The sequence below is a fragment of the Schistocerca nitens genome, chromosome 2, assembly GCF_023898315.1.
Source record: "Schistocerca nitens isolate TAMUIC-IGC-003100 chromosome 2, iqSchNite1.1, whole genome shotgun sequence".
NCBI lineage: Eukaryota > Metazoa > Arthropoda > Insecta > Orthoptera > Acrididae > Schistocerca > Schistocerca nitens.
This window is the reverse complement of record NC_064615.1, coordinates 292,137,858-292,153,212: the sequence shown is the minus strand read 5'-3', so window position 1 is coordinate 292,153,212 and position 15,355 is coordinate 292,137,858. Positions and strand designations below refer to the sequence as shown.

Here is a 15,355-nt window from a genome sequence, read left to right as displayed (position 1 = left end):
TCGGCTCAGATTTGACAGGTCACTTGTGTACAACCTAAAACGAAGGAATCTAACATATTTTGGGTCAACACCCCCGCGTTTTTGAGAAAATCACCCCTAAAGGTTATGACGAGCAATCAGTTCAAAACTGGAGGGATTGATAGATCATTGTAAATAGAGCATTTTTCATCATCAGGTATGGGGTCTGAAAACGCATACTTTTCCAGAAATCGAGGTAAGAAACTTTTACAACTGCCGCTTCTGTAACTACATGGTAAATGCTTCTCGCTGGCAGCACCGATAGCGCCGGCACGGTAGCTCAGCGTGTTCGGTCAGAGGGTAATAAAAAAACTGAGTTAATCAATCAACAACGAACTTAAACAGATGTCTTACGACATCCACCCCGAGCAGATGCAACAAACAAATCGAACAAAAATGAGATTAAAAAAAAATAGCGCAATAACCAAGGTAAGTGACTGGGTATCGCAGAACCCGGGTTCGAGTCACGAAGAAACCTAGCGCATGTTCTTTTTTTCGTTTGTATTTTTCCATATCTCAATTGATAGGGATAGGAGGGTTAATAAGGTAGGTAAATCAATAAGGAATAATAATAATAAGGTAGGCCAATAAATTTCCCAAACCTCTTGGGATGGTAAACAACCAAAATGTTACTCCAGGTCACTTTACAATGGCTCTTCCAGTCACTGTAACGTGTCCTCAATGTTCTTCGAACCACTAGAGGGATGGTACTTGTCATATAAACATTCGAAACAAATCTACTCACGGCACCAAGAACATCTAATGAATGCAATCTTTCGACAGCTACACTGTTCCTTCCGAAGAGTCGGCAGAAAACAGACTCTGTTTACATTTAAAAATATGTCTTTTTCGGGAAGTAATTTTGATGCGTACCACGCATACAATATCAGTGCCTGAAAAATTGGTGCTGAAAGTTGGTTATGAATTATGCTGTGAATAGCTAATGCATCCGTGTGGTTGTGCAATTCTCGCTGGGTTTCCAGAAGCACACTGCAATTCTGAAGTGTGAAAATAAAGTTTTTAACCTGGCGATATAAATAAACATCACAGGGCTGGCACACAGGTGTGCAGTTTGGCGGTAATACTTTTACTGTGCACGTCGGCTGACCCTCACCAGCTACTAACACTGTGTCATATATTGTAGTATTAATTTGTGCACTCCAGGAATCCAATATTAGACAAAACATGTTATCAGGAACGTGTGGTTTTAAAACATTCTCAAGAAATGTTCTGTAAATCGCATTCATCAGTTTCCTGGATTTGGAGCAGGTAATGTAAATATTTTTCAACGAGTCGGTCAAACGATTGATCTGTTCTATAACCCGAGGACCAAATGTAATATTCGTTTCTAGTAAACACAGGAAAACCTTAGGCAACACTTTTACAGAGGCTGTGATATCATATTGCGCCATGTACAAATGTGTTAGTTTGTTTTTACTACCAACTGTGACAAGGGTTCGTTTTTCTCCCTTATGCGATAACGTGCGTAGAATGTTCCCCTGATACTTGCATCCTGTTTGATCAGTGTTGATCACAATTGAAACCGGTCATAAGTGACACCGTTTGCGTGCTGAAAAGAGCCGCCAATTTCGTATATCTTCTATATTTTGTACCTCCTTATGAGAGACTTATTTAGTGACGTGCCATTGACGAATTTTATACTCTGATTTGAAATTTATTGCCCAAGATAATGATGCAGCAAACGTAAAATGTAGTTCAATCAGTTAGTAACCGGATCGTAATACTCACCGGGAACAGATGAAGCACATATTCCCAGTGATGTGGAGATTTCGAAAGTGTTACAACCATTTTGCGATTCACTAGTCGGTATATCTTTCACTGAATCACCTTCTGCTTTGTCTTCATGGTATAATAGTTCAGTATCAACGAACGTCATTTTGTTCATCAGCTCCAAATACCGCTCCACAGTAGCCGCTCCTATTAATCTGGAACGCCAATAAACAGAACTGCCTGCTTCCGGTAGTGCATTGATAATGCATCTGTCTTGCAACACTTTTACAAACCAAAACACAGCGTCGGTAACTTCCCGCTTGCTATTGTCTGTGACAAGCTCCCAACTATATATTACAGGGCTAGTCAAAGGGTGTACATACTCCATTATTCAGATCATGCACCTAAAACATAAGACACAACAAACAATAAGTAGTTACTACGGCATAAACAGACGAGCTAATTAGTACAAACTACATACAGTACTCATCTTATGTTACTTACGGAAGAACACTGTATTCATTCACAAAATGTATTTCATTCGGCCCATTAACGATGGAAAAATCACTATATGTATCCGCGAGGTTCGCGACAGCCTAATGATGGTTTCCGAGTAACTTCTATAAGGCTCGTGCTGGACACCTTCACTCTTCCAGGTTCACAACTATGATATGACGAAGAGGCAACCGGGACAATATAACTCTCTCCTCGTGCATTCTGTCCCGAGCCTCGCTGTAAAGAAGCGTCGCGCGACTGGCTATCTGTGATCCCTCATGAGGAATTCACAGCACTCTTACTCGGAGTTGTTTTCATGTGACAAGGCTTAAAAGTTTAATACTTTACTAACTCAGGCGTTTGGGAAATTAGTTTGCCTGCCTACCTTATTATTATCATTCCTTATTGATTTACTTACTCCTATCCCTATCAATTGAGATATGGAAAAATACAAACGAAAAGAATAACATTCGCTTGGTTTCTTCGAGATTCTTACCCAGGTGATTCCCAGTCAGTTGTCTTGGCCGTTGCGTAATCAGTGCAGTCGGCGACAAGCATTTACCATGTGGGTACAGAAGGGGCAGTTGTAATTTCTTTCCTCGATTTCTGGAAAAGTTTGCGTTTGGGACCCTATACCTGATTATGAAAAATGCTCTATTTACAATTATCTATCGATCCCTCCAATTTTGAGTCGATTGCTCGTCATAACCTTTAGGGATGATTTTCTCAATAACGCGGGGGTGTTGACCCAAAATATGTTAGATTCCTTCGTTTTAGGTTGTACACAAGCGACCTGCCAAATTTGAGCTGAATCGGTTGGCCGTGTCTGAGGCCTTCCCCTTGTTAGACAAACAGGTCCCCATGTTAAACTCAGAATCTAGTTATCTAGGTGCAAAAAGTGGCATAAAATCACCGTAGGAAATTCAACCTACTAATACTTGGTCTCTTGACAGCTGGTTAGAATCAAAATGTAGGCGTAATGTGTTAAGTACTTGCACAATTTAAAGTGTCTTTGAGAAGACACAGGACATCAAGCTATCAGTGGGGAGAAGACAAAAGTAGGACTGTTTATCCGAGAAACCAATACCAATGGATAAATAGAACACTAGCTTATAATATCTGAAGTTAGTAGAGTTTGCCATAACATGAAATAAAGTGCTAAAGCAACTTCTCTTGAATGTGGATTTATCCTCTGCTTGTCATTTAGTATGACAGCCATAAAAATGAAATAGACAAAACTCTTGTGGCACAACACAAAATGATAACAAGACCTGGATGGCAAGAGAGACCTTCCCTCCTTAATTTATAGGCTATAAAAGATACTTAAATCTAAACATTGGCCACTTGGCTCCTGAATCCAATCTGCAATTTTCAAAGCTTGTTATTTAATATTTATTGTGTACCCATCATATCCCCCTCCCCCCTTGTATCCAGTGCTCACACATTGATGTCAAATGAAATGGTCATACGAAGCCACTGTAGAGCATATGGCTTTTCTTTCTTCTTTTTTGTGAAAAGCTATGAAGTGGGTATAAGATGACACACAGAATTCAAAATCAATAATATACTGAGTTCAACTCTTCAGGATACTCAGGAGTTTAATCCATTTTAATTATGTTACTTCTGACATCTACACAATTTCTTTACCTAATAAACAAATCATGTTCAGGAGAAGTGGGATGCAGACCCCTCCTCACCCATCTGGCCACCCAGATCATTTAGGTTTATGTGGTTTCTTCAAATAAAATTAAAGGAAATGTCCAGATTATTTCTTTTAAAAGGACATAACCAATTTTCTCCCTCATACTTGTCCAATTTGAACCTGTGCTCTGCCTATAATGACTTCATCATAGATGGAACATTAAAATCCAGTTTTCCTCAAATACATGTAATGATAATGTAAACCATCTTCACTGTAATTTGTATTACCTTCTTTAGGAAGAAAACGTATCAAAAGCCAATGAATAAAAAAATGATGTTCTAAGATACAAAGTCACCAATATCTTTTGTTACAGGTGATGGTGTATGCACAGTTTTTGGTGATCCACATTATCGCACTTTTGATGGGAAGTTCTACAGTTTCCAAGGATCATGCAAATACCAGCTGGCATCAGACTGTGTAACACACACTTTTGGTATCAGAGTAACAAATGATGCAAGAGCAACCAAGGCATCCTCATGGACAAAAACCATTTCAATGAAGGTAAAACACACATTTTTTACCATATGAAATGAGGGAGACAGAAGTAATTCTTTTGGATAAGTAATTTATGCTCATTGCTAATTTCTTTCTGCTGACAAAAATTACTTACATATAGCTTTTGTAAATGCAACACATTTTACTATTTCCAATAAAAGAAAGCAAAGTTTTGATGAATAGTTACTTATAATTTACAGCAAATATTAATTTAGAAATATTTTTGTCTACAGATTGGAGAGCTCAAGATAAATCTGGGACAGAACATGAGAGTAAAAGTGAATGGAAAGCGTGTGCAGCCCCCATACAGACTGCTCAATAAGATATCTGTCAATAAAACACGCAATGGTGTTCAAGTTGAAACATTCATTGGTGTGAAGATTGTATGGGATGGCAACAGTTTCTTGGAGGTGTCTGTTCCTAAACGATATAAAGGAAAAATGTGTGGACTATGTGGAAATTTCAATCGCAAGGCATCTGATGACTTCACACTGCGCCATGGTGGTAAAGCCCTTGACACAGATGCAGAAAGGTTCATAGTTCATACACATTTACAACAGAATCAAGCAAAATACATTTACACCGTAGGAAGTTCATCAAATTTATACAGTGCAAAATTCAATTAGATTCACCTACAACATCAGATTTCAAGCTGTAGATTCATCTGTGCTAGTGTAAAATAAGGCATTAATTTTTTTCCAAATCACAAATTTATGCTTTCAATAATTTAATGCAATGAATTTGGCAAATAGGAAATTCAGTAACAGTGTTTTATAAACACTGTACTATTTATCAGTCACATTTTGTGTTTGAGTCATTCATATGCTATTAGGTGCTCTTATCCTGAGACCAAAAAAGAATCAGTTTCTAAGTCAAGTCATCACCTGTTCTTTTAATAAAAAATATGCAATATGAGGCACTACACATAACTGTTCAGTATCTGGAAAAATGCTCACTTGCAGGACTAAGCACTGAAAAGAAAAAATTGTTTGTCTCACGAAGAAATCCTTCACCAACTATTCTCGACTTGTAACAACTGTAAAGAAAGTTCTGTTTATCATATAATGCAATTACTATCAAAATGTATGATGCAATCATGTTTGCACTTTAGTTTCTTAAACTCTTTGATGTCTCGTCCACTGCCTTTTGAGCAGATACTTCCAGGAAAACTCTTAAAAACCACAGGAAATATGTAAATGATATAATTCCTTCCTTTTCTTACTTCCAACACACAGGGGTCCAATCTGACAAGTCTAATAACAGTGTAATGTATATAGATGTCCAGTCACATATGTCTAGTATCAGTATAATGTATATATGTGACATGAATGCCATCTGAAAAATGCACACTGAAACTATTATGCTGCATGTACTTAAAATATATGGCTTCCATCCCTTCCCCCCCAATACAAGCCCCACACACTGTTACATATCTTGCTACAGCAGCCTATTTGGTTATATAAGGGGTGATCAAAACGTTTCCGCTCGAAGGCCATACAGTCCATAATCAGTATGTCAATCAGGCGTAACCACTGTGAGCATTGAGGCAATCATCCCATACACCAGGTTTGAGATACCTGTTTGATAAAACACCATGTCCTGGTGTGTGAAAAAGTCCTTATCTGCTGCTACACATCCTTGTCCAACAGGAATCATCGACCTTTCAAGGCCTTTTTTAAGGGACCAAAGGCATGATAATTACATGGGAAGAGATTAGTACTATAGGTCAGGTGCTCAAGGATCTCCTATTTGAGTTGGCATAACCTATTATCATGAAGCAGCAGCATCCCTTGTCACAGTCGTACTAGACGCTTCACCTTAATTGCATGCCATAATTTCTCCAGCACTGTGCAGTACCTTTTCCCAGTAACTAAGATACAAGTTCCATGAAACCATTGAGGAATGGGACTCAGTAATAAAAAAACAGGATGAGCATGACCTTTGCACCAGATGGCTGGCTCTTGAACTTCTTGGGATGAAGGGATGATCGATGACACCACTACATGATACTTGAGTATGTGGCATGCAGATGTAGAAATAAGTCAAGGTAACTGCTTCTCTATGCTTAAGTACTTCTCAAACTGTTCCTTTTCCATGAAGATCAGGCTTTCCCTTCTCTTGCAGCACCATCAACATGAACACATCACTATACTTCAAATACTGTCATCAGTACTGAAAGAAACAGTTTCATTTAACACATCTGACACTCGGAAGTTGTCAAAACAGTATTAATGAGGATGGCTTGTATTAAGCTGTTCACAAGTTAGAGAAAACCAAGTCAGTCTGCAAAGCTTTTAGAATGTCACTTATTTATTACACTGGGATCTGAATTGAAGGGGAAAAAGAGAGAGAGAGAGAAACTCTTATGCAGTATAAGAATTTTGTAACATTTAAAGAGCACTGTACATTTTTCGAGATAGATGTGGCTGCAGTCCTTCACATTCTGACATTTACTGTATTTCTTTATTGCTTTAAACAGGTTTGGACTGTCATGGCGAGTTGGTGGAACAAAATCATGCACTCGCCCCCAGGAACAACTGAATAGGGAACCACAGTGCCAGAAACCTAAGGTGCATCAACGAAGTGTTCGTCAGTGTGCTCCACTCAAGGAGAAGCTCTTCAATGAGTGTCACAAGAAACTTAATCCCAACACATATTATCAGTGAGTCACATGTAACAAATGAAAATTTAAAATTTCTCATTACCTTTTAGTGCATATGTGTGTGTGTGTGTGTGTGTGTGTGTGTGTTTGTGTGAACTGATGTAGTTACTAGCTGTAGAAATTTTACTCATTTCACAAAATTGAATTTTCAGGCAGCCTTTGTCAAATGATTCACCTAAAGCACTCATCAGTAGTTCACAGAATTTGACTGCTACTTTTTTGCAGTAAATTCCAATCAAGTAGTTCAATGTCTACACAATTTATTCAATATGAGCACCAGAGATGTCGCCAATAAGCTGCAGCTGTAAAATGATGTGATCAACAGTTGTTCGCAGCAGTTCCGGTGGAATCTGAGCAATGTGTTCCTGTATACTGGCTTTCAGATCAGGTAGAAACCAAACGTGTCCCTGGTAAATGCGTTCTTTTAGATATTCGTAGAGCCGAAAGTCACATGAATTCAGGTCAAGTGATCTTTCAGGCCAAACAGCTGGAAATCCTATGGAGATAACACGTTCAAGGAAGGCTACAATAAGCAGATCTTTCACTTGGCGAGCAACATGAGGTGTTGCCCCAGCTTGCATGAAAACAGTAGTTTCCACACAGTTCTGCTCTTCCAAAGCAGGAATCACATTCTTTATAAGGTGGTCTCGATAATGTGCAGACATCACGGTACACCTGACAGGATCTCTGGGTGCATTCTTTTCAAAGAAGACTGGACCAAGGATAAAGTTGCCTGTGAATCACACCACACAGTCACATACAGTGAGTGCAATGGTTCTTTGTGCAGAACATGAGGTTTATCAGTATCCTAAATTTCGCAGTTCTTTGTATCACTGCACCCTGTAGTGTAAAATGTTCCTTGCCTCTCCACAGAATATTGCCAGGCTAATTGTCATCAACTATGATCCATGCCAGAAACAAAGAGCACATTCAGAACATTTCTACAGATCATGGGGTTTTAATTGCTGCACCATCTGAATCTTGTATGGATACCAGTGTAAAATAAACCACAGTACCTTCCATACTGTTGACCGTGTGATGGCCAATTCCTCTGACACTGATCAAGCATAAACAATACCCAGATAACATGCTGCATGGTCAGTTACAGTAATAGCAACCTCATCAATAACTTCCACCAGAATAGGACGCCTTCCTCTTCCAGATGCCACACTAAGCTAACTGGTGTGTCTGAATTTCATTGTTATCTTCTTTGAACCATTTAATGGCATCGGGTCTCTCCTCAGACCTTTCAATACTCTCTCAATGCAGCACTGTAATTGTTGCCATTCACATAAAACAATTTCACTAACAGTGCACCTTCTCTCCTCTCAATAGCCACACTGTTCACTCATGTTATGGCTTGTCAAATGACAATATTGATGTCATACCAGTGCACAGCAGCAGATTTTCACCTGGTGGCCACAACTGGAACCAACAGTTTCTCCAGTGTGGATGGGTTCTGCGTTGACACATTAGCATGTCTACCAAGTTTTCCTGCCATGCAATAATAACAGCCTACACTGGACCTCGGTGTGTGTATGTGTGTGTGTGTGGGGGAGGGGGGGGCTGGGGGGGGGATGGGGGGGTGGGGGAGGAGCAAGCACGCAGGTGCACACATGCACAAGCTATTCAATATAGGATCTGTCCAAGAGCTAGCAAAGTTTCATGCTTTTATGTGTGTCTGCCAAAGATTCAATGCTTCTGCTATTCAGTGAGTTGTTTCCTTCACTCCTACATTATTTAAATCCAGTATATGCACTTCATAGAATATGAACGCTGTGCAGCATAATTTTTGATTTCAGTCTTGTCTGGAAAAGTGGAAACTGAGTTGATACAATTTACATTGAGCAGTGCCATATTCATATCATTATCAGAAATAGAATGTGTGTTTATTGTTATTTTGTATACTTTATCTCTCCGTCTCTTTTAATTTTGTAATGAATAGATCTTACGAAACATTGTATCAATATTCATCCCTAATATTTTCAACATGTTTTAACTGTGAAAGTGCCATACTTACCTTGGGAAAAAAAATTTATCTATTTGTATATGCTATTGTCGCTAAATTTCGTCATTAAACTGAGTTGGACAACTGTCCTAATATCTTATATACTTAAGAAACAAGTGTGAGAATTTCACAGGCTGAAATAATCAACACAGTCATTCCCCCTATAAATGTAATTTTTACATGATTAACCCTGATAATTTTGTGTAGAGAGAGCATTAAGTGAAGCTATCTTGCAATAACTGGATTATTCTCTAGTTCTCATCTCACAATTTGTTAGAGATCTCTATTGAATGTAGGTTATTGCCTAGGCCACCTATAATGAAATGACGTTAAACTTAGTAATGTTACAAAAGCTACATATAAATAGTAGCAAGAGGATCTATGACTAAAGAACCAAGTCTTCAACAGCCCCATTAGGAAGATACAGGTCAATAGTGTTCTCAAACAGTGCGAAATCCAGAAAGTTATGTATGTGTGAGCTGTCTTTGTGTGAATATATATATATTAAAAAAGATGCTGTGACTTACCAAACGGGAAAGTGCTGGTAGATAGACACAATAAAAAACACACAAACACACACACAAATATCAAGCTTTCGCAACCCACTGTTGCTTCGTCAGGAAAGAGGGAAGGAGAGGGAAAGACGAAAGGATGTGGGTTTTAAGGGAGAGGGTAAGGAGTCATTCCAATCCCGGGAGCAGAAAGACTTACCTTAGGGGGAAAAAGGGACAGGTATACACACACACACACACACACACACACACACACACACACACATCCATCCGCACATATCCATTGGTATATGTGCGGATGGATATGTGTGAGTGTGTGTGTGTGTGTTTTGTCCATTTCAGAATAAGGCCTTGTGGTGGAAAGCTTACATGTTTTGTAGTCTTTGTTGTGCCTGTCTGCAACTCTGTATCTCTGCTATGTGGTGAGTAGCAATCCATCATTTGTTATATTGCCATTAGTAGTCTCAGTATCCGCAAAAAAGAAATAGGAAAACTTAATTTCATGCACCAGTCTGTTGCCCTGTGTCACTGCAAAGTGATTTATTCATCTCCTTCCATACAATTTTCCAAACATTTGATTTTATGTATAGGAGACATGTCAAGGATTACAACAAAAATATTTTTTAGAGAAATATAAAAATTTACATTGTTCTTTATATGTTTCTGAGACACTGCTATACAAAGACGTACTATACTTTCCAATATACAAAAAATAAAATATGTAAATCCCTGATACAAACTGTGAAACTGTCCTCAAAGAATTCTTCAATAGAATAATAACATTTTTCCACCAGAAGAATAAAGAGCAATCTTTTAAGTGAACCAGGTTTCATGTTATATATATTACCACATTCGATTCCAAGGGGATGGTTGTGCTCCACAACCGTGATGTAACCCAGGACACAAAAGATGATCGGCATTGGTCATAATGTCTTTTGTCTTTTTGATTGCATTCCAGATTTAAATCTCCACTGAGAGTGCAGCTATAATTAGTGTGTTATAAGTGGACATGCAGACTGAAGTTGGACTAATGCTTGCATGTGCCTGAGGTAGGTTGGAATATGTGTCGTTACAATTACACTCAGTCTACATGTCTACTTATAACGCACATTATAGCTGCACTGTCAGTTGAGATCTAGATCTGCAATGCAATCAAACAGACAGATGACATTACAAATGATGCTGAATTTCTATCTGTCCTGGAAATATATTACTGCTTTTAATTTTATTGTAAACTTTTAACCACATGTACTCTGGTGTTTGACATCGAGCTTTGAACAGTGCATCAGAAGTTTAAAATTTTCTCTTTGACGAGTTCTGTACTTGTGGTAGAAATGTAAAATGTCTAGCATGTGTTGATTTCTATGGAAGAACAACAACACTTCAAATATGTAAAGGAAGGGAATAGAGAGGATTTTTAATTTTTTTTACATTGGTCAACAGGATACCCTTTGTTTGGCAACACACGTGATCCTAATTATTTGCTTTTGTAATGCTAGGACCCTTGTGACATTCGCTGGATTGCCACATAAGGTTATGCCACAAAAAATAACTGACACAAAGTAGCAGATTGTTCTGGTTCATATGTAAATGTTAACTCCATCCATGGTCCTGGAGGGCCCACTGGCACCATCTGATGTAATACTAGCATCCTTGTGACATTTGCTGGATTGCCACATAAGATTATACCACAACAAATAACTGACTCAAAATAGCACATGTTTCTGGTTCGTATGTAAATGTTAACTTCGTTCATGGTTCTGGAGGGCCCACTGGTACCATCTGATCACCATGTCAACCTCTGGCAATAGTATTACTGGATGCAGTGTGGATGGTCGTGGGTTGAAAACACCATTCTTCTGGCTGTTGTCAGTTTTTGTGACCTGGAGCCACTACTACTCAGTCAAGTAGGTCCTCAATTCACATCATGAGGCTGATTGCACCCCATTCCAGTCCTCCCATCAAGGAAAAACTCCTGGCAGTACTGGACGACGAACCCGGACTCTCTACACAGCAGTCAGCCGCACTGGCCATTCAGCTATGGAGGTGGACATCTGACAAAACACACATTGCAAATACCCAGCTGTTCAGTTTATTTGTTTAGTAATCTAGGTATACTTTCCAATTTAAATTTTTATCCAGATTTAAGCCTAAGAACTTTACATGGGTTTTTTGCTCCATTCTAATGATTTAGCTTCAAACTGCATCATTTCAGTTTTAGTTACATTTAGTTTTAGTCTGTTTTGATGGAACCAAGATTCAAGTTTTTATAAAGCATTTTTGACACTTTCTGGATTTCTTGCAGACATCTCATTTTCCATTAGAACTGATGCACCATTAGTAAATAAAACTGAATGAACATCAATACCAAGTGGTAGGTCCTTTATGTAGAAAAAGATTAGACACACCTTGTCGCACTTTTTGGAAAATTCGTTTCCAATTTGAAGAGTAATTGCTTGAATTTGAAGTTATAATTACTCTTTGTTTCCTCTCTGTTAAGTATGTAAGAGTTGACCCGCTGTAAAGCAGTGTTGTTGATACCGTATATATATAATTTGTAGAGAAGAAGAGAGGTTTGCTGAATCAGAGAACATTATTGTGACCTTTTTACCCATATCTAATGTAGAGCACATTTTTTGAGTAAACTCATTGACAGCATTTACATTGCTTTTTCCCTGCTGAAAACCACAGTTTTTTTTTAATATGTCATTTATAGTAAGAAATTTTTGAACTTGTTTGCTGCAATCTTTTCAAACACTTTAGAGAAGACCAGCAGAAGAGAGATCGGATGGTAATTCATATATCTTCTGTCGATCCATTTTTTAATAATGGTTTTATTCTGTCACATTTCAATGCATTTGGAAAACATCCTTACTCAAAAGTTTGTTTTATAACAACTGATGATGGTTGTGAAATAATATAATACATGGTCTTGATTACAGTTGTGAATGTTTCACCCCACCCATGTTTCATCCCACACAGATGAGGTTTTGTTTTTTAAAGACATCATTTCATTTTCCACATCCCTTTAGATGATTTTCTCAAATTTTTCAAAATATGTGTCCTGTATGTTCTCAGAGCTTATCACATTTGTCTTGTCTTGATAGTCTTCCATATTTGCAACTGATCTCATTACATTTAAAAAGAACACATTGAAACAACTTGACAAAAGGGTTTACTATAGTATCATTTTCAAATCTAATTTTCAGTATCTTTTGATTTTGGCTTCTAATTCTAACTGAATGATTTTGTGTTTTTTTTATGTTGGAGGTTGAATGTATTATTTGGAATATTTTAGCTGCACAACAACTTTCTTCAACACAGAATTATAGCATTTAAACGTAAATAACAAAACCGGGATTTCTCTTTGATTTTAACTCACTGTGGAGCTGTTTCTTTCTGGCACTAGCAACTTTTATTTCTGGTGTAATCCACTAAGTTTACTCCTTACTTTCTTTTGCTGAAAACTAGGTGCGGAAAGATTCATTAAATACATCTACAAACAAATCAATAACTTGTCATAGTTTATGGTGCTTGAAAAACGGTGGTCTACAAGCTTGCTTACAATTCTTAAGATTATTGTGGAAAATACCCACATTACTTTTGCTGAAATTCCTTTTTATGTACATTTCTGGAGGTTTAAGTTTGCCTTCTTTTGGAAGCTCAATAAACAGAGCAGACTGATCCATAATACCTAGGTCTAAGCAGTACTTATTTGCATAAAAAATTAACTTAGAAATAGATTTCTGATTTAAATCACAAAATTTTGTGCTTTCAACTAACAAATTAAAGTCAAAGTCTGCTGTGATTGCCACTTTTTTCTTACCCTCTTTCTGAAGTTTCTCTAGGAAGCATTGAAATTTACCTAAGAAAACACTTGTTACAGCACTTCCAGGAACTATGCAGATTGCTATATCACTGTATTCAAATTACTTAACTCTACAGAACAACTCTAAAACACAATGTCGAAAAAGCTCTAGAGATAGCTGTTCCAGTGTGGATATGCTTACAGCTTTGCTGTCATTCATCTACAGGTAACAGCACTCTGTACCAAAACTCCTTGTCAAGATAATGTTCAAGAGCTTAGTACACACAGATTTCCACTACTCTTCTTTGTGACTTAATTTCCTCTCACTGACATATGTCACTCCTTCCTGCTTGCTTTTTTGTCCTATTTTCATAAACTATTTCTTTCTTTTTGGATTTCCTTTGCTGGTAGTGCAGGTATTTTCAGTGGCAAGATTTTCACTAGCCAGTTACTCACTGGATCCACTACAAAAGGCTAATTCATTTCCAGCACACAAGCTGACAGCACTGTCATCTCAAAGTGGTTACCCCACATAACAAAGCAGATTATCAGAAGTGTAAATGTACTGATCTATTGTAAGCCTTCCACTACCTCATATCATTTTAAATATCATGATATCTGCAAAGATCTGCTAGTTTGTTACCTATAGTGATTTGTGGCTGTATTTGTACAGGGCTTGCATAGTGGACATGTGTGAATGTCCAACTGGCCGATGTCACTGTGAATCTTTCATGGCTTACGCCCACGAGTGCCAGAGGCTAGGCGTACGTGTTCACAAATGGAGAAAAGCATCAAGGTGTCTCAGCTTCTGGGCATCACCTCGCAAGAGGCCTCCATTACGTAAGCTGCAATAGTCACTCATCTTCTCAGCGCCCTCCTGCTGACAACAAATGGCACATCACTGGACATCTGTCAGAAAGTCAGGTAAGAGTTGTCATTTTCATGCACTGCAGTTTTTTCCCTAATTTCTTAAGCTGTAAGAAAGAATAATTATTTAACTTAAAGGACTGAGAAACTTATGTTGATCACTCTGACTGGATCAGTTTTAAAAGTCACCAAACAAAACTGCTCTCTACATCAATGAGTGAGTTGCCTTTGCTTATTATGCCTAAAGGTGACACAGTTACAACTTTACTCTCTGTTAAATTAGAATTAAGTGCAGGAAACATCTATTCTCAGGAAACCATACATTGTTGTTGTTCTGGTCTTCAGTCCAAAGACTGTTTTGCTGCAGCTCCTCACACTGAACTACCCTGTGTATATCTCATCATCTCTGCATAATTACCACAATCTACATCCATTTTAATCTACTTACTGTATTTGAGCCTTGGTCTGCATCCATAATCCCCCTCCCTCCTCCCCTCCGCTTCCATCCATTACCAAACTGCTGGCCCCTCACAGCTCAGGATATATTCTGTCAACCAATCCCTTGTTTTAATGACACTGTGCCATAATTTATTTTTCTCAATCTACTCATCTAATCTCCCTGATGTCTCAACAAGTGTCTTATCCTGTCCCTTCTACTTGTCATTGTTTTCCATATGCTGCTTTCTCACCAATTCTGTGGAGACCATCTCCTTCTTTATCTTATCAGCCCAACTAATTTTTAACATTCTTCTATAGCATCACTCTCAAATGCTTCAATAGTTTTCTGTTCTGTTTTTACCACAGTCCACAATTCATGACCATTCAATACTGTGCTCCAAATGTACATTCTCAGAAATTTCTTCCTCAAATTAAGGATACTAGTAGGCTTCTCTTGGCCAGGAATGCCTTTTTTGCCTGTGATAATCTGCTTTTTATGTTATCCTTGCTTTGCCTGTCTTGGGTTATTTTGCTTCCAAGGTAGCAGAATTCCTTAACTTCATCTACTTTGTATCACTAATTATGATGATAACTTCCTCGCTGTTCTCACTTCTGCTAC

The 15,355-nt window shown here is 38.1% G+C and overlaps 1 protein-coding gene across 1 annotated transcript in view; it reads left to right on the top strand.

Moving 5' to 3' along the window:
- Positions 1 to 15,355, top strand: part of LOC126236045 (BMP-binding endothelial regulator protein) — a 748,120-nt gene that overhangs the window by 713,245 nt on the left and 19,520 nt on the right. The window contains exons 9-12 of the mRNA XM_049945081.1: positions 4,260 to 4,447; positions 4,675 to 4,973; positions 6,921 to 7,103; positions 14,105 to 14,355. Of these exons, the coding sequence (XP_049801038.1) occupies positions 4,260 to 4,447; positions 4,675 to 4,973; positions 6,921 to 7,103; positions 14,105 to 14,285 (851 nt within the window). The 3' untranslated portion in view covers positions 14,286 to 14,355. The remainder of the gene's footprint in view (positions 1 to 4,259; positions 4,448 to 4,674; positions 4,974 to 6,920; positions 7,104 to 14,104; positions 14,356 to 15,355) is intronic.